This window comes from Camelina sativa, chromosome 15, assembly GCF_030686135.1.
Source record: "Camelina sativa cultivar CO46 ecotype springtype chromosome 15, ASM3068613v1".
In the NCBI taxonomy this organism is placed as follows: Eukaryota; Viridiplantae; Streptophyta; class Magnoliopsida; order Brassicales; family Brassicaceae; genus Camelina; species Camelina sativa.
In genome coordinates this window covers 9,163,979-9,184,341 of record NC_141894.1, presented here as the reverse complement: position 1 = coordinate 9,184,341, position 20,363 = coordinate 9,163,979, and the positions used below count along the sequence as shown (strand labels likewise).

The 20,363-nt window shown below is 35.1% G+C and overlaps 6 protein-coding genes across 10 annotated transcripts; 3 read left to right on the top strand and 3 right to left on the bottom strand.

The window, feature by feature from the left end:
* Positions 1–159: 159 nt before the first annotated feature.
* Positions 160–1,935, bottom strand: LOC104746215 (uncharacterized). Its single transcript, XM_010467641.2, has 7 exons — positions 1,796–1,935; positions 1,540–1,627; positions 1,320–1,444; positions 1,134–1,230; positions 927–1,036; positions 466–540; positions 160–337 (listed from the first exon to the last, which is right to left on the bottom strand). The coding sequence occupies exons 2-7, from the start codon at positions 1,607–1,609 to the stop codon at positions 287–289; spliced, it is 528 nt and encodes a 175-aa protein (XP_010465943.1). The 5' UTR covers positions 1,610–1,627; positions 1,796–1,935; the 3' UTR covers positions 160–286.
* A 190-nt stretch (positions 1,936–2,125) lies between these two features.
* LOC104746214 (protein SLOW GREEN 1, chloroplastic) lies at positions 2,126–3,271 on the top strand. The gene has a single exon (XM_010467640.3). It carries the CDS (start codon positions 2,126–2,128, stop codon positions 3,086–3,088), a length of 963 nt encoding a protein of 320 aa, XP_010465942.1. The 3' UTR covers positions 3,089–3,271.
* Positions 3,272–3,291: 20 nt separating this feature from the next.
* Positions 3,292–4,760, bottom strand: LOC104746212 (NADH dehydrogenase [ubiquinone] 1 beta subcomplex subunit 10-B). 2 transcript variants are annotated; one of them, XM_010467638.2, is made up of 3 exons: positions 4,349–4,760; positions 4,071–4,126; positions 3,292–3,510 (listed from the first exon to the last, which is right to left on the bottom strand). In XM_010467638.2, exons 1-2 carry the CDS (start codon positions 4,635–4,637, stop codon positions 4,095–4,097), a joined length of 321 nt encoding a protein of 106 aa, XP_010465940.1. In that variant the 5' UTR covers positions 4,638–4,760; the 3' UTR covers positions 3,292–3,510; positions 4,071–4,094. The 2 variants fall into 2 exon arrangements, with proteins under 2 accessions (XP_010465940.1, XP_010465941.1); XM_010467639.2 differs by having other exon boundaries at positions 3,292–3,502; positions 4,349–4,724.
* A 5,723-nt stretch (positions 4,761–10,483) lies between these two features.
* On the top strand, positions 10,484–12,599 carry LOC104746211 (NAC domain-containing protein 20-like). Its single transcript, XM_087488838.1, has 3 exons — positions 10,484–10,756; positions 11,418–11,686; positions 11,933–12,599. The coding sequence occupies exons 1-3, from the start codon at positions 10,603–10,605 to the stop codon at positions 12,449–12,451; spliced, it is 942 nt and encodes a 313-aa protein (XP_087344964.1). The 5' UTR covers positions 10,484–10,602; the 3' UTR covers positions 12,452–12,599.
* A 584-nt stretch (positions 12,600–13,183) lies between these two features.
* LOC147926433 (chloroplastic group IIA intron splicing facilitator CRS1, chloroplastic-like) lies at positions 13,184–17,570 on the bottom strand. Its single transcript, XM_087488836.1, has 8 exons — positions 16,427–17,570; positions 15,527–15,995; positions 15,303–15,433; positions 14,665–15,108; positions 14,385–14,541; positions 13,963–14,255; positions 13,819–13,878; positions 13,184–13,702 (listed from the first exon to the last, which is right to left on the bottom strand). Exons 1-8 carry the CDS (start codon positions 17,336–17,338, stop codon positions 13,532–13,534), a joined length of 2,637 nt encoding a protein of 878 aa, XP_087344962.1. The 5' UTR covers positions 17,339–17,570; the 3' UTR covers positions 13,184–13,531.
* A 70-nt stretch (positions 17,571–17,640) lies between these two features.
* LOC104746209 (protein SAWADEE HOMEODOMAIN HOMOLOG 2) lies at positions 17,641–20,213 on the top strand. Of its 4 annotated transcripts, none has more exons than XM_087488837.1 (9): positions 17,641–17,780; positions 18,175–18,260; positions 18,356–18,401; positions 18,499–18,691; positions 18,866–18,941; positions 19,056–19,107; positions 19,192–19,335; positions 19,421–19,540; positions 19,671–20,213. In XM_087488837.1, exons 1-9 carry the CDS (start codon positions 17,727–17,729, stop codon positions 19,935–19,937), a joined length of 1,038 nt encoding a protein of 345 aa, XP_087344963.1. In that variant the 5' UTR covers positions 17,641–17,726; the 3' UTR covers positions 19,938–20,213. The 4 variants fall into 4 exon arrangements, with proteins under 4 accessions (XP_087344963.1, XP_010465933.2, XP_010465931.2 ...); XM_010467631.3 differs by having other exon boundaries at positions 19,668–20,213; XM_010467629.3 differs by having other exon boundaries at positions 18,499–18,700.
* Positions 20,214–20,363: the final 150 nt, after the last annotated feature.

The following is a 20,363-nucleotide window of genomic DNA, read 5'->3' as shown; positions in this document are numbered from 1 at the left end:
TTATTTATAAAAAAATCAACTTTACTTTATGCAGAAATGGAGATTCCGTGATTATTTATTCATTCCATTTCCAAGTTTCTTTTTTCTTGAGAAAGAAAAGATTAGGATCTAAAGTATCTTAACATATGTCATTATTATAGCTAGTGCAAAGAGGCTAAGTAGAGGAAACAATTAGAAAACTTTATAAGAATGCTGAAGAAAACAATACAAGGATTATTCTAGTAACAAACAGTGTGGACAAAAATACACGATGAGATTTAAGTTTTGATGATATATGATCATAGACCTAATCGACAGGGATTTCGACGTCCATCTCTGGTTTACAACTCCCAAAGATCTGTGACATTGGAGATAACAAGAAAAAAGGAGATGCAGTTTTCAGATTCTAGGAATGTGACAAGTTGGAGCATTAACTGGAAATTCTGATGATAACAACAATCACGAGAAGCTAAAAAAAATTGGTACCTTTACGAAATCCTCCACTGTTAAGAAAGAGTCACTCGTGTATCCTGATTCCTTCAGAACCTGACGTAGCACTTCCTGCACCACAAAAGTGAAAGAACACACAAGACACTTGGTGTAAAACACTTGTTTACAGCCTTTAACACTACTCAGGATCAATTGATCATAGCCATAACGGTTTAAGCAGAGATAGGATCACAAGATGATCAGAGTCAATAGCAAAAGAAGAACACAAGGAAATATTCTAGCATTTATCACAGAGTTTGACTGATATGTCACATGAGTAATGGAACAACAAAACAGTTAAAATGAGGTAACATTAGTGTTTCCGCAGAACAATCATTACACGCTAATAAGAGGAAGGTTTTAGTAGATAGATTAATGATGTTTCATTCTTTTTAGTTATATTTTAACAGTCACTTTCTATAAACTCAAAAGTTATCAACTTTCTCTATACATCATACCTCTCTTTGCTCATCTGACATGAATGATCCCGATAAGTCACGCAACACTTCCATTATATCTTTAAAGGATACCTTCCCGTTGCAGTCCGAATCATAGACTTTAAAGATCACTGGAAAACAAAGAAGCTCTTATGATCTTTCCATACAATAAACTGCAAAGTGAAGATTTGCCACAAAATCTCATTCGAAGGAAACTTATCTACTTACGTTGAACTTTCTGTCTTAGACTTGCCTTAGCACTAAATGCAGACAAGAAAGCCACAAAATCCTTGAAGTTCAAACCATCAACCATCTTAAGCAGCCTCTGTTATTTAAATCCAACAAATTTTTTAAAAAGCTCTCACTCAATCCAACATGATTAAACAGATTTTTAAAGTAAAGAAATATCAAAACCTGAGATAGTGGATTCATTGCAAACTCAGGCACAGAGAGAAACTCATCAGCAGATATAAATCCTTTTGCATTACGATCTAACTGGCAAAACCTTTGATATAGAGATAGAATCTCCTGTTGCTCAACTGAATCAAACACACACAAAAGTATTAACCTTTTAAACATATAAGTAAGTAAAAAGAAAAAGACAGAGACAAGGGGAGTTGTCGGAAAATCTCACATAGTTCATGACAATGGCTCTGGACTTCTTCGATGTCGTATTGAGTCAGCATCGACGAAGTGTTTCCCATTTTTATGCCTTTCACAATCTGATTCAATTATGGTTTATTCATCACAACACAATTAATAATCGATCACAGAAAAATTTCATGAAATCCCTAACTCAGAAAAATTACTGATTTTTGGGGATTAAAGGTCTGATTAAAGAAAATTTGATAGTGATTTCAAAAAACAAAACATGATTTTTCTCAACTTACTGATGTGAAAGCTTATCTCTTTCTTCTTCTGCCCGCTTTTGATTTTCTTCTTGGTCGCTGGCGTTTGATCTGATTCTTCCGTATCTCAGACCGTTTCGCCGGAGATCTGCCTTAGTAAAACTAAAAGGCCAAAAGGACCCAATTTTTTTTTAAAAAGCCCAATAATATAAAACCAAGCCCAAATACACTTTTAACTTCACGCGCCCAAGCTTAGCGCGTTGCAATATTAGCGCCTTGTTCATCCGGAGGAGTTTGCTCTCCATTGCTCTTTCGATTTTGATTTCGCTTCTGCAAGCATTGATACTCTGAGAGCTCTGAGACGAGGCAGCCATGTTTTCGTCTCTCTCAGCTCCTTCCTCACTTTCTTCTTCGTTGATTACTTCATTCGTCGCCGTCAAAGCGCCTCCGGTCACCGGACCTCTGGTTCCTCGTCGTGATCTTAATTCTGTTCGTGTCAAAGCTTGCTCCAATCAGAATGGTTCTGGCTATTGTTTTCGGGAAAAGCTCAAATCTTTTGCTAAGTCAGCGATTCTCGTCGGCGCTGCAGTTTCCATGACCGGAAAGTTCGCAACTTTACCGGTGAAAGCAGAAACTCCGGTTATCACTACCGAAGAGACCTACGAGGAAGTGAAAGAAGAGAAATTGTCTGAATCGTCGCCGTTGTCTGAGCTTCTAGACTCCACTCCTGAGGCCGTCGAGAAGCTGAGATCACTATTGCAGCAGAAGCTAGAGAAAGGAGAAGATGAGGAAGCTCTCAAGCTACTAGAGAAGCTAGTAACCGCACAACCAGACGAAACAGAGTGGAAGTTTCTGATGGCGAGGCTATTAGGCGAAATGGGTCGCGTGGAAAACGCACGCCAAGTGTTCGAGGAAATTCTCCAACGAAAGCCATTGTCGTTGGAGGCTTTGTTCGAGAACGCATTGCTCATGGACAGGTCCGGGGAAGGAAACGCAGTGCTGCAGAGGCTGGAAGATGCGTTGTCTGTAGCAGAGGCTGAGTATTTGGTGAAGGAAGCGAGAGACGTGAGACTGATCATTGCGCAGATACATTTCTTGCAGAAGAACGTGGATGAAGCATTGAAGAGCTACGAACAGCTGACAAAAGAGGATCCTAAGGATTTCAGACCTTATTTTTGTCGAGGTATGATCTATAGCTTGCTTGACAAGAACGTCGAAGCTAAGGAACAGTTTGCTAAGTATAGAGAGCTTTCTCCGAAGAAGTTTGAAGTAGAAGGGTACTTGAGAACTCCATTGTCTAAAATGAAGCTTTTTGGTGGTGGGGATGAGAAGTGAGTTAGTTAGATAGCTCTCGTATCGTATCTTATGTGAGGGAATAAGACACGGAAGATTAAACTATTTTCCTGAGAAATTATGTTGGATTTTTGCTATGTACTTTGAAACTCATCCGTTTTTGGATCTTGTTTTTGTTTATCCTGTGATTCTTAATTTGTGATACTAAAGTAAAATTTACTGGAACGAAGAGAGAGACAGAGAGAGAGAGCCGAAACGGGACTTATTTTGAATATCAGAAACTAATGCTGTGGAGTGTAACAATACTCAAAGCTCAATTACAGGAATGTGTTGGTCCGAAGACCTACAAGTTTCGAAGAACAAGAGAAATCTGCATAGAGTTTGGAAGATATCAGGGAGCCATTAGCAGCTTGTGACAAGATTCCATTTTATGTCCCGCATGAAAAGCTCAGACATCTGCATCGCTGAACCAAAAAGAAAAAACAAGAAAAGCCTTCGTATCAGCTGAGAGTGAAACAAGCAGGGGGTTGTGCACAATAAACCAATAATGTACAGCAGTTCGAGATCCATATTTTGCACAATTCATAACCTCATAATATAACAGTGGACTTGAAAGGTTTCACTCTAAACTAAAAACACTCCTTGAGGTCCAAAATATGTTTCATCTTTCAGATTATCATAATCAAGCCATTACTAGGATTAGCTTGATAATGGAGTTCTAACAACCAGTGTTCCTAAATACCTCAATAAAAATACCTCAATATAAGTGATTGATTCATTAACAATTCATATACAAACAGTAACTAGTCACTTAACAAGGAAAAGACAACGAGCAAATGAAGGCCTTTCCTTTGATTAACTGGCAACGCACTCTAGTTAAACCACAAGCATGGAGGCTAATACTAGGCTCCTAGAATCACTAATACAACCAATTTAGAGCTAGACATGCTGAATTTTTCTCAAAAGTTTTCAATCCACAAGAAAAATAAACAACCAATCCTCCTTCCAAAACCAGCTAGTTTACCTCAGATCAATGAGGTGCACAACATTATTCAGATTCAACAGCCTCCGGTTTGGGACCTGCACAGACAAATCAATATCAGACTAACCAATTCAACATGACAGTTTCTCTCATCAATCAAACAAAGAATGAAAAGCAAATTCCACAAATGCACTAGCTACCATAAAAAAAACAATCCAATAAGACTTATCGATTGATCTTTCAAATGGCATTTACTAATCCAGCTCGACATTAACCAATTAAATAAAACGTTTCAGCAAAGCATTCACAATTAAACTCACCGTGGAGCGAGATAGGGCGGTGGTCTTTTCCCCAACCAACGCCACGAGTTGAATCGAGATACTGCTGGACAAGATGACGGCATTTCTGGTAGTGATTGACTCCTTCGACGCGGTAACACCATTTGACCTTCTCGCGCAAGATCTTAGCCTTCTCGATTTGGATCCATTTCTCCCGAACGATGTGCTCTCTCATTTCAACCATCGCCACCGGATCCTTGTAAGGATTTTCCGGATCAAATCCATCCGGCGCCGACTCTTCGAACTCCGGTAATCCCTTCTTTCTTCCCATTGCTTCTTCTCCTCTCTTCTCCTTTTCTTCTTCAGTCGTCGTCTTCGTGATTCTCTGAGTTTGGGACCTTTCTTTTGTTCAGATATTATATTGGGCCTATATGTCCAATACATTGGGCTTATCACTCTTTCTTGGTCTACTTGACAATGCAATTTTAACCCAAAAAAATATTTATATTATAATACAAATTAAAAACAATTAATTTTCACATTTAACTCACATAATATAAAACTGAAATCATATAAATTCTCCCTATAAATTATACATTAACTTTATTTCTCTACTAATTTCTCTTTCTATAAATACTCATTATCTTATTCTCTTAGTCTATCACTCTTTCATTCTCTCATCTTTTTCCACTACTCTCAAATCTCTTTTTTTTTTTTTTTTTTTTTTTTTTTTGTATTTTTATTGTTATTGTTGTATAGGTTATAAAAATTCAAATCAAATATTATTGTAAAAGCTTAGTTTTAGAGTTTATATGATATGTATATCTTATATATTTATTTTAATCTTTTAAAATGTTTATCTCCATTTTCTATTTTATATTAACATCTTATAAGTCATTATTTTCATACTTCCTTACAATATTCACCACACCATAAGATCATAAAGTTGAAATGATCCATATGTAATTATCTATTATGTCTCTGGTTATCTCACATATTCATGTATCATTTTTAATAATTTATAAAGATCAATATAATATTTAAAGATCAATATAATTATCCATTTATAAAGACTATTTTGTTTTGTCATCCAATTGATAAATCTGCAGAGATCAATATAATATATATATTTTTTTTTTATTATGATTTGAGGTTTTTGAAAACAAAAAGAACATAATTAAACAATTAGTTTTTTGTGTCTTTAATCAAAATAAAAAATGATCCAAAAAACAAAACATATTCAACTGGAACTTAAATATAAAAATAAAATATAATTTTAAAAATATCATTTCACTAAATTCTCTAAAGATGAAACCATTAGTATGAAATCTAGCACAATAAATTAAATTGATGAGTGAAAACCAAAAAAATATAAGTTATCCTTGGGATTTTAAAAATTATTGAAATTGAAGAATTCATATAATTTTATAAGAAAACTAATTTAGTTTGTCACTTAAAAAGTAATATTTTTTATTTTGAAATATTATGTGTAAGTATTGAGTTTATATCAACAAACAACCAAATCATGTGAATTTTGATTCAGCCACTTGGTATTCCTTTTATTTTAGGTTATAAAAAATTAAAATATTTAATTATAAGTAAAGACATGTAACTCCATTTAACTCAAATGTAACTACTATCCAATAATTGTACATTAATTCATTTCTTCTACTAACTTATTTATCTTTCAAGAGAAAATATTTTTGGTTAAATTTTAATATTTTTTATTTATTTTGGTTGGCTAAACTTATATTCATATTTTGGTTGGCTAAATTAATATATTTCTCATGTAAAATTATTGTTTATAATATATTTCTTATTTCAAAGTTTAAAGCAATATATCATATATATATAAAAGTAAGGTTTTGGTCTCTCCTTATTGGTTGATTTTTATTTAATGTTTTCTAATTTTTATTTATTTTTTTATTTGCTTTCTAATTGCTTTAAACAATATTTAAGACCCAATAGACACAATATATTTAACTCACACATTAAAATAAAATTATAACTGAAAATAAAATAAATTATGTATTAATCATATTCTACCACTCAATTTTATTCAAACACAATAAATTACTATTGTAACTTCATAGTTCTAAATGTAACTTACATCATTTCTTATCATATAAATAAGCATTCTCTCAATCTATCATTCTCTCATATTGACATTCTTTTACTATCTCATTTTCACATTCTCTCATTCTCTTCTACAATACCTCAAATCATTTTTCGTTTTTTTTTGTTATTTTTGATTTCTTATTTTTGTTGTATGGGTTGTAAAAAACAAATGAAATATCATTGTAAATTGTTAATGCTAAATTTTAATTTTAGAGACTACATGATATATATTTTACATTGTTCTTATTTTAAAAGATTTATCTCTTTTATCTAATTTGGATTATTATCTTATAAGTAATCATTCTCTCCTCCTCTCCCACCAATATCAAATGTTGTTATATCTCATATGTGTTGTAAGAGTTTGATTCTATATTTTAATTTAGAAAGTATTATATATATATATATATTACATTGTTCTATTTTTTAAAGATTCATCTCCATTATCTAATTTGGATTACCATCTTATACTAAACATTCTCTCCTCCTCTCCTACCAATATCAAATGTTGTTATATCTCATATGTGTTGTAACTTGTAAGAGTTTGATTCTATATTTTAATGTGGAAAGTATTATATATATTTAACATTGTTTTCAATTTTTATTTTATTTATATAAAAAATATTTCTTTTATATTTCTTGCCTTTCTAATCTATTCATATTTATTTTTAAAATTTGCATAGTTAAATTTAAATTCACATATGTTGGTTTTAACAAAACAATCAACTTTATTTGAGAATTAGATGTTCCTATTCATTTTTAAACGATCAATGTGTAACATATAAGCATTTTGTCTTGCAATCACAAGTTCCATTTCCATTGCTTAACTCCATGGTTAAACTATAATATATGTTGTCTTATTTGTAGGAATAACAACATACTTATTTAATTTATTTAAAAGAGCAGATGATTAATCGAAATAAACATTTCTCCAAATTTTATAATTCAATTAATGAGTGTACTTATTACTTTGAAAAACTTTTACATTGAAGTTCATAAAATCATATAAGAAAACTAAGATACTATGTCACTTCAAATTTGGAAGGAAACACTTGGTATTCTTTTTTAAAAAAGTCAAGACACATAAAAAATTTATTAATATTTAACTCACTTTAAAGACATTAAAGGTCATTTAACTCAAAAATAAATTCTATCCAATAATTTCATACATTCCTCCCACAAAAAAAAATATATATATATATATGTTCAAGATTGTATTTAAATATTACATAATTTTTTAGTTAGCTAAATTTATAGTCACATATATACAATATATATACATAAGAATTTATATTACTTATTAACACCATAATTCGACTCATTATTTGCTTAACTCAAAAGTGGTTTCAAAGCCAACTAAAGAAAAACATAAACATCTTATTGATATTAGACCAAAACATGGGCATACAAACATAATCACTTACACGGAAGATATTTAAAAAAAATAACTTCTTATTGCAACATCCACGTATGAAGGGTTTACATAAGTAGTTAATTAAAAAATCTATAATACAATAAATATATTGAAAACAATATTAGTCAATGATAAGATTGGATCCTCAAAAGCAAGAAACAACATCTTCATAATTCATAAAAAATAAACGTCACAATTATACACATCTAAACGAAATGGTATAAACATATAGTGTATAAATAAAAGTGACGGCAAAGCCTGTATATACCTAATTAAAACGAAATAATACAAAAGAGAAAACGAAAAAGACCAAAAAAAAAACAAAAAAGTGTCAATTACACCACAACCCACGCAACAATCTATCAGTTAACATTATTACATTGTTATATCTTTAAAAAAATCTATAGATAATTTTTTTATAAATTTGTCAACTCATTATTAAGCTTTAGCAGTTCCGATAATATCGAATGTTATATGTAAAACTTGTATTTCTTGGCTACGACATTGTAATCAGGCTGTTTGTTTACTCTAGTAGATCATGACAAAACTTTCAAGGATTACAGAAAATCTACACTAGAAAAGAAAAAGAATCTAACGTGTAGACAAATTTGTAGATTATGTGGACTCCAATATTTACGATTATAAATGAATTATAAGGTGAGGTTTCGTGGTGTCACTTCATCTTGATTATCATATTTTATATGTTAACGTCTGTTTAAGTAATTAGTGTATAAATAATAGACCAGTTGCAAGGTATGACTGATTCAAGTATCCATATTATATATATATATATATATATATATATATATATATATATATATATATATATGACACTGATAGTGATTCAAATAATACTGATAATTTCACCCATTAACCTAGTTAAGGGACTTGGCAATAATGTAACAAAAGAACATTCGATATAATACAAACAAATTGTAACTATATTGATTTTTTTTAAAAAGTTTATGTAATAATTTTTTTACCGTTAATATATATGATATAAACTATACTGATACATGAGTCATATATGATTCATATAAACTATACTAATATACGAGTCACGATTGATCATATCATTACTAATCTATTAACCTTTTCCCAAAAAAAAAAAAACTCTCTTACTGCATTCATATAAAAATATATTAACATGTGTAGATATGTGTGATTCTAGAAAGCCAGAAGCCTAGAAACAAGGACGAGAAAAGTATGGAGAGGAAATTGTGAAATTATTCCACCGGTAGGATTGACATATATGACAATCAACATATCCGTGTACAAAAAAAAAAAATCTCCGAATAACTCCGCCTACTACAAATTTGAAATCTAAGACTTATATCTTAATAATATTTTCTTGTATATGTATATATAATATACACATTCCATTAGGTTGGTGGGATATTTAACCACTCTTCCAGAGTAATTATTTTAACCTTGTATTAAGACTTAAACTAACTATGACCTCTATAGACTGTTCTATCTATTCAACCAGAAAATCCAATGTGAACAAATTTTGATCTCCTAGCTAGGGTCGGTTAAATTAAACTTATAACACTAACTTAAGAAAAACATATACTAAAATAACTTTCTTTTTATCCGTGGTAACCATCCCATCTTTTTGATGTTTTCTCTACAATTATAAGAAATGAAGTTTATTTGGGGGACCAAATACAGTATGTAAATTTTCGTTGTTTCCTAAGATATTTTATATGAAAGACAGATATATGATTTGGGTCATTTTATTTACCTACGTATCAAGAAATAATTGGGTCCACCAAATCCATATTTTGGTTCACACCCGACAATCGAGGAAATATTTGCACGAAACATTTTAACATAAAATATGAGTTATACAATTCGAAGTATATATGCATAAGAGTCGCAACGCAATCTGATATCCGAAAACCCAACTTGAGCGTATATTAACATATTTTATTTTAGAACATTGCATGTGTTTATTTGTATGGATGTATATGGTAGTGTGAGATAAGCCAAAAGACAAGTGTCAATAGAGTAAGATGGATGCAATGTGTCAATAGAGTAATAGGGATGCAATGATAAAATATGGAAGCGTTTCCTCTATAATCACTATAATTTTAAGATTGATATAACAGTTTATAAATTTTGACGATTAGTCTATATTTAGAATTATAATTCTCATATATAATAATTAATTGCTGAAACGAGTAAAGAATGGAGAAGCCATGCATGCATGTTCACATTACATTGGGCACTAGGGTTTCATGGTGGGTAGAATTTGGTGAAGTTGGTTGGACAAATCTCACGTAAATCCATATTATGTTTCTATAATTATATATTTTATGCAGATATTAAGACGGACGTTATTTTATAAACATAGTAATGCAATCTAAAAGGAACATTAATATATACGCCGACAAATATTTTATTTGACACTACAGTAAATATATATAAGGTCATTTCTACACACATATGTTATAATAATAATAAAACTAGGATACGTATGCGTGGAGAAATACCTTGAATCGTCAAAATGTTAGCTGTAATTATCAACAGTTGAAAAAGACTACCCGTGGCCGCTTCTACCTCAAGATCAGTATTTGGTACACGAATCATTATTTATTTTAATATATAGTTGAGTTATATAATTATATATATGTATATAAACCCCATCTATGTCACATTAATTATTGAAAAGCTTTTGGCAGTCAATCTCCTTCGTCTTCTTCAAGAGAGAGAGGAGAACCATTCTTCATATTTTTGTTGCCTCAAGTTAGAAGACAACAAAAAAATGGAAGATAATCTTCCTCCAGGGTTCAGATTTCATCCTACAGACGAGGAGCTCATAACGCATTATCTAGTTCGGAAAGTCTCCGATACAGGATTCACCGGTAAAGCTGTCGTCGACGTTGATCTTAACAAGTGTGAACCTTGGGATTTGCCAGGTAAATATACTTTGATAATCATTATAAGATATGTTTCTTGTATACTGTTCGCCCGTGTTTATATCATATCCAAATAAATTTTGTTCCCTAATTTGTCCAACAATAGTTTTGGGGATAAGAATATATATGTGGGTATGCTATATCTGTTCTATATTATTTGTCTATGAATTTTCATAAAATAAATTTAGAAAACATAAGAGTATAAAATATTATATGTAAAATCAATCAATCATGTCTCCAGCAAATAGGATGAAAATGGATTAGTCATACGACATACCATAAAACATCACTAGAAGACATAATATACTTATATAACAATACATATAGATGAATACGTGCATTATATACCACTTAATATAACTTATATAAATGAAACCATAGTTTATTTCAGCGACCATATATTTCATTTCTAACTACGTTTATATACAGGTGTATCTAGCCTACCAAACATGTGGATAATAGATACCATATTTATAATTTTCTAGCTAGTTGGTTAATTAATATTGTACTTGGAGTTATATTACATTTATCCAGAAAATTGATAGTATATATGTATATACTTAGGCTCATTGTGATGTCTGAGGCGATTACTAATTAAAATTAGCCCATACCTATATATGCGGCTATGCTAATGGTATCAAAATAATGTGTACATATGCAGCCAAGGCTTCAATGGGAGAGAAAGAATGGTATTTCTTCAGCCAAAGGGACCGGAAATATCCAACCGGTTTGAGGACAAACCGGGCAACAGAAGCCGGATATTGGAAAACCACCGGAAAAGATAAAGAGATATACCGAAGTGGAGTGTTGGTTGGGATGAAGAAAACCCTAGTTTTCTACAAAGGAAGAGCTCCGAAAGGTGAGAAAAGCAATTGGGTTATGCATGAGTACAGACTTGAGAGCAAACAACCCTTCAACCCCACAAATAAGGTACATACCTAGTTAATTTAACACCAAAAATAAAAGTTCTGACAATGCATATATATATATATATATATAGATATGTATCATGATACATATGTATTCTATGGACCATGGGTTTTTATACCCGACATATGCCTCGACTCATAGACCCTTTAATAACCCACTTAATTATACACCTGCTTTAAAAGTAAAAATCATAAATAGTTGGTTTAAAAAAAATTAATACATAATCTTGATTCTTTGAATTTTCAGGAGGAATGGGTTGTATGTAGGGTATTCGAAAAGAGCACGGCAACGAAGAAAGCACAAGAACAACAACCTCAATCTTCACAACCATCTTTTGGATCTCCATGCGATGCGAATTCATCAATGGCAAATGAATTTGAAGATATCGAGATTCCGAATTTGAATTCAAACTCATCAACCATCGATTACAATAATCATATCCATCAATATTCGCAACGCAATGTTTATTCAGAAGACAATACTACAAGCACGGCTGGTCTCAACATGAACATCAACATGGCTAGTACGAATCTTCCTTCTTGGACAACAAGTCTACTTGGTCCGCCTTTATCTCCAATCAACTCTTTGTTGCTCAAGGCTTTCCAAATTAGGAACACTTATGGTTTCCCAAAAGAGATGATTCCCAATTTCAATCCGTCTACGCTTCAACAACAAGGAGCCTCCAATATTATGCAAAATGGTTCAAGTTCGGCTCACGTGCAACCACAACCGGAGGAAGCGTTTAATATGGACTCCATATGGTAAAGGGGATTCAAATCACGTATATTAAATTTGAAATTCCCTACTCGTTCTTCTATTGAACTCTCCATCAATTTTATCAATTGTACTATTTACACACACAAAGATCATTTATGGGATCAAGTAAATTAGTTAGTGTATCTTTTATGTGAAAGTTAGGGAAAAGCTTCTTAACATTTACACCCAAGAAAAAAAGAAAAAAAAAAGTAGGGAAAAGTCTTCCCATGCATGTCTCTATACGTCATTTTATGTTTATAGCTAAAAGGGGACAAAGAAACGTCTTATAACCTTTGTAATTTTTATTTTATTTTATGTATAAATGCTTGTACATTGGCCGTCCGAGCCAGTAAATTAAGAACAGATCGCAAAGGGAGACCAAAAAAATCCAAATGAATATCATCAGCTCTCATCGATTTGGATATTTTTGAGTTGCATTTGGTTTAACATAGAGCACTAATGCATGGGTTGGTTGATGCTGAGTAGTCGATTTGAAACTTTGCTTTCTCAGTTTACGGCTATGATGAGTATATTACATGCCAACTTCTGCACATTGATGTAATGTCATATTTTGGATCTTAGCCAAACTTTAAAGTGTACGACTAAGTATGCAATTGTAGGATCATGCAACTGCTAGACCGAGCGGCCAGAGCAACAATTCTCGGTTGACTAATGGTTTTCCAGTATGCAAATGTTCTTCAGACCACTAAGGCAGTACAGAACTACTAGTCGAGAGACGACTTAAGACATGGGCACTACCTTCCTGATATACATTTGATTAAATTACAATAGTTTTTTGATATAATGATGATACACTGGCAAAACTTAAAATGTATTTGAAACAAAAACTGTATATAGATGCTACTTTTTTCCCCACGGCCTAGGCTGAAAGACTGACAGGTTCTGCTTTTTGAACTCCGAAGATTTTGTGATCTCTGCAACAAGAGACTTTACCTTATACACGTCGACAATGAATCGGCACTTGTTTTTTTTCTTTTCCAGTCAGTGTAAAGAACCATTTCTGTGATATCTCATCGTCAGCTTCAACCTCCTGAGATAGGACAACGCATGTGTCAAAACACTTTCAGCTTAGCGAGATGAATTATCAGCTTCTTCAATACTAGAAATAGCAGATTCGCCGTCACTTTCATCCCAATCACTCTCATTATCCTCCACATCATCTTTCTCATCCTCGTCATCATCATCATCATCTTCATCGTTCTCCCATTCTGATTCATTGTATGACGGGTTCTTTGCGGTCTACAAAAAGCAGCAGGTAGGTGAATCAGAGCAGAACACGAAAGCAAAGGGAGCTTAATAGTGTCAGAAGATTAACATTATATATTGAATATTAAACATTGAAAAAAACCACTTACAAGTTCGCTTTGCATTTGCTCTATTGTTCTCTCCAGTTCAGAGATATGCTGACTAAGGGCCTGCAATAATTGCCAAAGAGAAGTTTAGTAAGTAACTAGTGAATATAAATACAATTTGTGTAGAAAATTTCAGGAATTTCCCACCTCATGGCGTTGCATTGCGATGGATCGTTTCAATGCTTTTGCTTTTGTCAGAAGATTTCTTGGTCTCAAGCTAATGGGTCTCCTGTAATTCTTCCCACGGTAATAGATAAGAGCAAATCCTTTAGGAACCTTTTCTATTGCCACAAGAACTCCACCGCTCTCGTATTCCAGTAACCGAGCCGTGTCCTCAACAAATGCAAGGACCTTCTGTTTTGATATAAGCTTCACCAATTCTCTGTGCTTCCAGTGCAGATGCATATTCTCGATGACTCCATCGAAAACACCACGGATACCTGTTAGGTCCACGTTAAAGAAACAGTTAATTCATATAACAAGACGACAGATGTTCCATTTTATTACAACCTCTTAATTACTGCACACATACAGGATACATCAACAATGCTTAAGAGAGCAGGACTCACCTAAGGGTAAGTATGCCTTCATTTTCAACCCCACTTTTCGGAACATAGCTCTTTCTTCCTCGGAGATGACCTCTTGATCATAATCAGGTCCATTTGGAATCATAGAGGCTTCTATTTTGGACAACAGTTTCTCTGCTCGTTGAAATTTCGATTGGGCCTGTTACAAACCAAGGGAGAAGTTAGATACACAAATGGCAACTAACTATCACAGTTGCCACCCGACATCCACAATAGACCTCAAGTTACAAATTAGCAACCAGAGATAAAATAGTCTACTTACAAGGTTTAGTTTGTGCTGGATTCTTTTCACAACTCTCGTATTTGCCACCCTTGAAGCTTCTTCAATCATCTTTTCTCGATGGTCTGGAGTTATTTCTTTCCCCCATCGAGCTTGAGCCTCATAAAACTCGGCCAGAGTGCCAGCTTCTGCTGGTACTTTGTCACCAACAGGCTGAACAGCCTCAATGTCGCGAGTTCTTACCCTCTCTTCGACATCTTGAATCTCTTTTGTTAATTCTTGTCTTTCTGCCGGTACCATGTCACCAACAGGCTGAATAGCCTCAATGTCGCGAGTTCTTACCCTCTCTTCGACATCTTGAATCTCTTTAGTTAATTCTTGTCTTTCTGCCAAAGTAGCTGCAACACTTGAAGGAAGGAAGTCTTTCCCACGGTATATTACAATGTAATACTTATTTCTGAGCAGCAAGACACCTCCTGTCAATGCCTATAGTAACAAGACAAGAGGTAATGAAAGATTTTAGCCTTTCCGTGTAAATATTTAAACGTCCTAAATCCATAGAACTGGGCTCAGGGGGATGACAGATACTTTCTACTATTTTTTTTTATCAATATATGGACTGCCTTAGTATTTCTTTTTCCCTATTATTGAACTTTAGAGAAATAAAAAATAAGAGAGACCTTCAGCTCATCCGCCATCAGTTTGTTATTTGTATTCTGGATACCTCGCTTCACAGCGATCTTTGCAATCAGACTTTTCTCCCAGATCTGGAGTATCGCAGCTGCCAATCCTTGGTGATTTCTGTTCCTGCCTGTAAAGAGCATATTCAAGTTTAAAACCTCAACACACCAAACAGCAGAACCATCTAGGAAAAAAAATCATCTAGGATCAGAAAGCATCTTACCAAGAGCAAAATGGCATGGGAGAGTTTTACCAATCTTCCTGAGATTTGTCATTTCAGCATTGGTCAAATTTGATCTCATCCCAGTAGGAAGAAGCCTGAAAGGTGTTTTATAACCAGGAATTGTAGGAGGTAGTAAGTCAGCGTCCACAGGTAGCACCCCAGTACCCCACCATTCTTGAAAACGTGTGCCTAAGCTGTCTAATAGATTGTTAAATTCGATTTCTTCTTCTGTCATATTCTCCTTGCGAATAGGGTTCTTGATGATCGGGTCTCTGATTACCAAAGGTGGACTTTGGTTATCTTTGGCATTTGTTGCTTCATCGCCAGCAGACGATACATCAGGGACAAAAAGAGTCTCTTTAGGTACGGCCACTCGATTAGAGATCACAGAAGGTCCTTGATAGTCAAGTCCACGGTAAACCACCATTACACTTCCGGCTCTCCATATCACCATTCCACCAGTTCGACGCTGCCCATCAGAGTAAAACTAATCAGTTTTCTGTGAAACTTTAACATGCATCTCCTGCACAGTCTTGTTACTCCAAAAAATTCTAACAGCCGTGCTCAGCTCTATCTCTAATTTTTCCAGACCTCAAATATACCTTATTTACAACTACGTCACTATTCCCAAGAGAGATCAACCACAAATTCCTACTGTTCTAATAAAAGCTCTACAACCATTCTATTACAGAGCTAAATTGAGCTTAGGTACTTCACAGTCTCAAATATTGTCCCTAAAAGGACCATATCACTTTTGTGAAGCGAATCCCTAATAGATAATGAAAACCGTTCTCATGAGATAATCTCGCATCATGTTTTGTACCTCAAATTCAGCTAAATATCTTACAAACCTCCTCTACAATGAAGTATGTAGTGAACTATGCAAGAGAACTAACTAACCTCAACAATCTCATGGGCCGTCTTCATGTCACGAGCAAGCACTTCGTGGAACTTGAGCCTCACAAGTTCTTCTTTCCTCCACGTATCATGAATCTTCTCCATCACAGCCTGCGTTAGCCCAGCTTTTGGTATATTAATCCTTACCCTCAAATACATTCCATCCCTCCTCAGCCGACGTAACTCAGAATCCTCAACCGTAAGCTCCGCCAGTGATGGAGCTCTAGCTCTCCTCTTCATCATCACCGCCGCTCCTCCTTCTCCTTTAACTCTCTCCGCCGCTTGTTCTTCCTCATTCTTCTCCCATGGCAATAACACCTCATCCTCTTCCTCACTCTCTTCTCCCTCAGCAAGCATCATATCAGGCCTCACCCACTCTCTCTTCAACAAATCCCCCAATCTCTCTTCTCCAGTCACCGGCTTCACATCACCGCCGTTAATTCCACCTCCCTCGTCATCTTCCACATCCTCCTCATCATCCGAACCTAATCCTAAATTCCTTAGCCGAAGAACAATCCTATCAATCGCGTTTTGTCCTTTACCCCGCTCCAGATACCGAAGCTTCGCTTCAGCTTCCTCCTCCGCCGACCGAATCTTAGCTCCGCCGTGTTTTTCGCCGACATGATCACCGCGAGCTTCGGAGGATGAGGGAGGCCACTTATCGATCCAAGGAGGACTAGGTTTATGATTCCGATTATCAATTCGACGGTTGTTATGGCTCCTGTTGTTGTTGCTACGCTCACTCGTACGGAGCGAAGAGAATGGCCTAACGATTTGATGACGCGAGGGTTTCACACCCAAGGAATAGAAGAGCAATGCGTGGAGCGAAGGAGACGAACAGTAGCGAGAGGTCGAGGTCAAAGGAAGAGAGCTTCTCAGTGGCATTTCAGTAAAATTAAGCGGAACCAAAGCCATTGACACACTGAGGAGAAAGCTTTCAGCGAAATGTCTTCTTCGCCATTGTTTTTGGGATACTGAGAGCAGAGACGGATAAAGCTGGTTTGGATTACTCGACCATACGGATAAGATTGTTTTGGGTTTTTAAAGATTTGGGTCTTTAAAATGGGCTTTTAAAGCCCATTACTAGGGGATTAAGTTAAAAAATAATTACACAAGTGAAAAAGTTATATAAGCGGCGGAGTCGGGTCTTAGTAAAACCGGATTCGTTGTCGTTGGGTCACCGGCCGTGTTCTAGACAGTTTCGCCGTGAATTCGAAATTCAAAGTGAGATACGTTTGGTTCTAGTTTGGCAGTTTCTGCCGCCAATTTTTGTTCTTTTTTTCGGTGAGACGAAGGAGATATCATGGGTCGACCTCCCAGTAATGGCGGTCCGGCGTTTCGATTTATCCTACCCGAGGTTAATCTCGATTTCTTTGTAATGTGATGTGTTTGGTGTTAATTTTGAGCTCCCCGAGCTGAAAATTTTGATTTTTTTTTTGGGTCGGTTTGGTTTCTTAGATTTGGGTCTCGTTTTGGGTTCATGATATGATAGGGTTTAGATTCTGAAGATCAGTTGAGATTTTTTATAATTAGCTATAATAGAAACTTGACTTGTTGTTTGAGAAATTTGCGTTAATCTTTATGCGAGACTTGAAGGCAATTCGATGTGTGTTCTGAAATCAATTGGCTCCTACTTTGTTAATTGGAGTTATTGATAAGTGTTTCCATGTGTCTTTTGTTCTATGGTTTTTGTCAGTTCTCTGAAAAGGTTTTATCTTGTTTACTATGGCTGATGTTTAATGTTATATAAGGTGAATGAGATGGAAGCAATTTTGCTACAGCATAATACAGCAATGCCAGGTCGACATATTCTTGAAGCTCTTGCTGATAAGTTTAGGTATTTACTTTGCTGTATCTCAATTTTATTGGTCTGAAAGCACTTCTTGTGTCTTTATCATCTAAAAACTGGTACACATTTGTTTTCTGTCTCAGTGAATCACCTGAGCGGAAGGGGAAAATTGTTGTGCAATTCAAGCAAGTACTGGTCTTTTCATTCTTGATTCTTGAGTTTTTCTAGACAGAGTCTGTTGGAATTGTTTTTACTTAATTGGAGTGTCGTTTCTATGCAATCGTAGATCTGGAACTGGTTCCAAAATAGGCGGTATGCTTTGAGAGCAAGGGGAAATAAAGCTCCTGGGAAGCTAAATGTATCTTCCATGCCGCGTATGGATTTGCCAAATCAGATGAGAAATGTGATGCAACCATTAGCCGCTCCTAAAACCACTCATATGACTGGAAATCTACCCGGCATGACTCCTGCCCCTTCCGGTATTTTAGGTGCCTTATATATTTTACTCGCAGTCAAATAGCTTGAGAAGCTTATGTATTTAGATAGGTTTCATTGGATTATTCAGTTTTATTTTCTTGTCCATAAGTCTAGATCAGTATGGCGTATATTGCATAGATGCCATTTTCATAACTGTTTACTGCTTTTTCTCATAGTTCCTGGTGTCATGAGGAGTGGTTCAGACAACTCCTACTTGGAATTTGAAGCCAAATCTGCCAGGGATGGTGCATGGTGATTCCCTTGCACTCGATCTTCAGTATTTTTGACTGACTTATGATAGTTTTCAACAATATCTTTACATTCCACTGCTTTGCTCTGATATGTGTCTCTTTTGGTTACTTACAGGTATGATGTGCAAGCTTTCCTAGCACATAGAAACTTGGAGATTGGTGATCCGGTAATTCCTAACACATTTCTAGTTGACTTCTTTGTTCCCCCTCTTAGTTTTGCTAACAACAAATCTTTCTTTTGGGTCTTTCAGGAAGTGCAGGTTCGGTTCGCGGGTTTTGAAGTTGAAGAAGATGAATGGATAAACGTCAAAAAGCACGTAAGGCAACGGTCTCTCCCATGTGAAGCATCAGAATGTGTTGCAGTTCTTGCCGGAGATCTCGTACTTTGTTTCCAGGTTTAGAACTTTGTTCTCTAAGCATTTAATGATAGGTGTCATGTAAGTTTATCCCTGACTGGATATTTTTTTATAACATCTTCAGGAAGGAAAAGATCAAGCTCTTTACTTTGATGCCACTGTTCTTGACGCACAAAGAAGAAGACATGATGTCAGAGGTTGTCGTTGTAGGTTCTTGGTGCGTTACAGCCACGACCAGTCCGAGGTTGGACGATCATCTCTCTCGCTATCTCTTATCATTTTGTTTACCCATCAGCTCCATTTGGTTTCATGGTTGAGACCCTAAAGCAAAACCCTCCTCACTCACCTATTTTGGATTTCTTTGCTCCCAGCAGGAAATTGTTCCCTTGAGGAAGATTTGTCGGCGGCCCGAGACAGATTACAGGCTACAACAACTTCACAACGTTGTAAATGATTTGGCTAACTTGAATCAGCATCAGATACCCGCTCTAGATGCGGTTGCAAAAACCTCTCTTTCACAATCCGGAGCTTCAGTTCCCATTGTTGCACCGGAGCCGAAAGATCGGAGCTTAAGCACCACTCCAGCCACTTCGGTTCAGCCTAGCTCCAATGCAGCAGCTGTCCCCGCTGGTTCTTCCTAGGCCATGTAATTTCTATCCCCTTTTGTAACCGCCATTTTCACAGTTACTAGTAGAGCCGTAGGGGTTAACTCGGGATCATATGCATGTGTAATCTCACACAATGACTTAGTCATCTAAAGCTGTATCATGCCATGTTACTTGATCCCTCATGTATGATGTAATAATTATGGTTTTGTCCGGTTTATTCATCATCTGATGATCACCGGTTACTCTTTGAACAAACATGTTCGAATTCTGTGGATTTATTCTTAAGGCTTAATTTACAAGTTAGGAATCTTACCTCGAGTCATTTAGCTTTTTGAAACATTTGTGGGAAAGAGAAATTATTAATGCGAAAAGTATCTTACTGTGATGAGCAGACTGAATAACCTTTAGGTAAAAACTATTTTGCTTCTGTAGGTTTCTGTAAATTATTGATCAGACTAG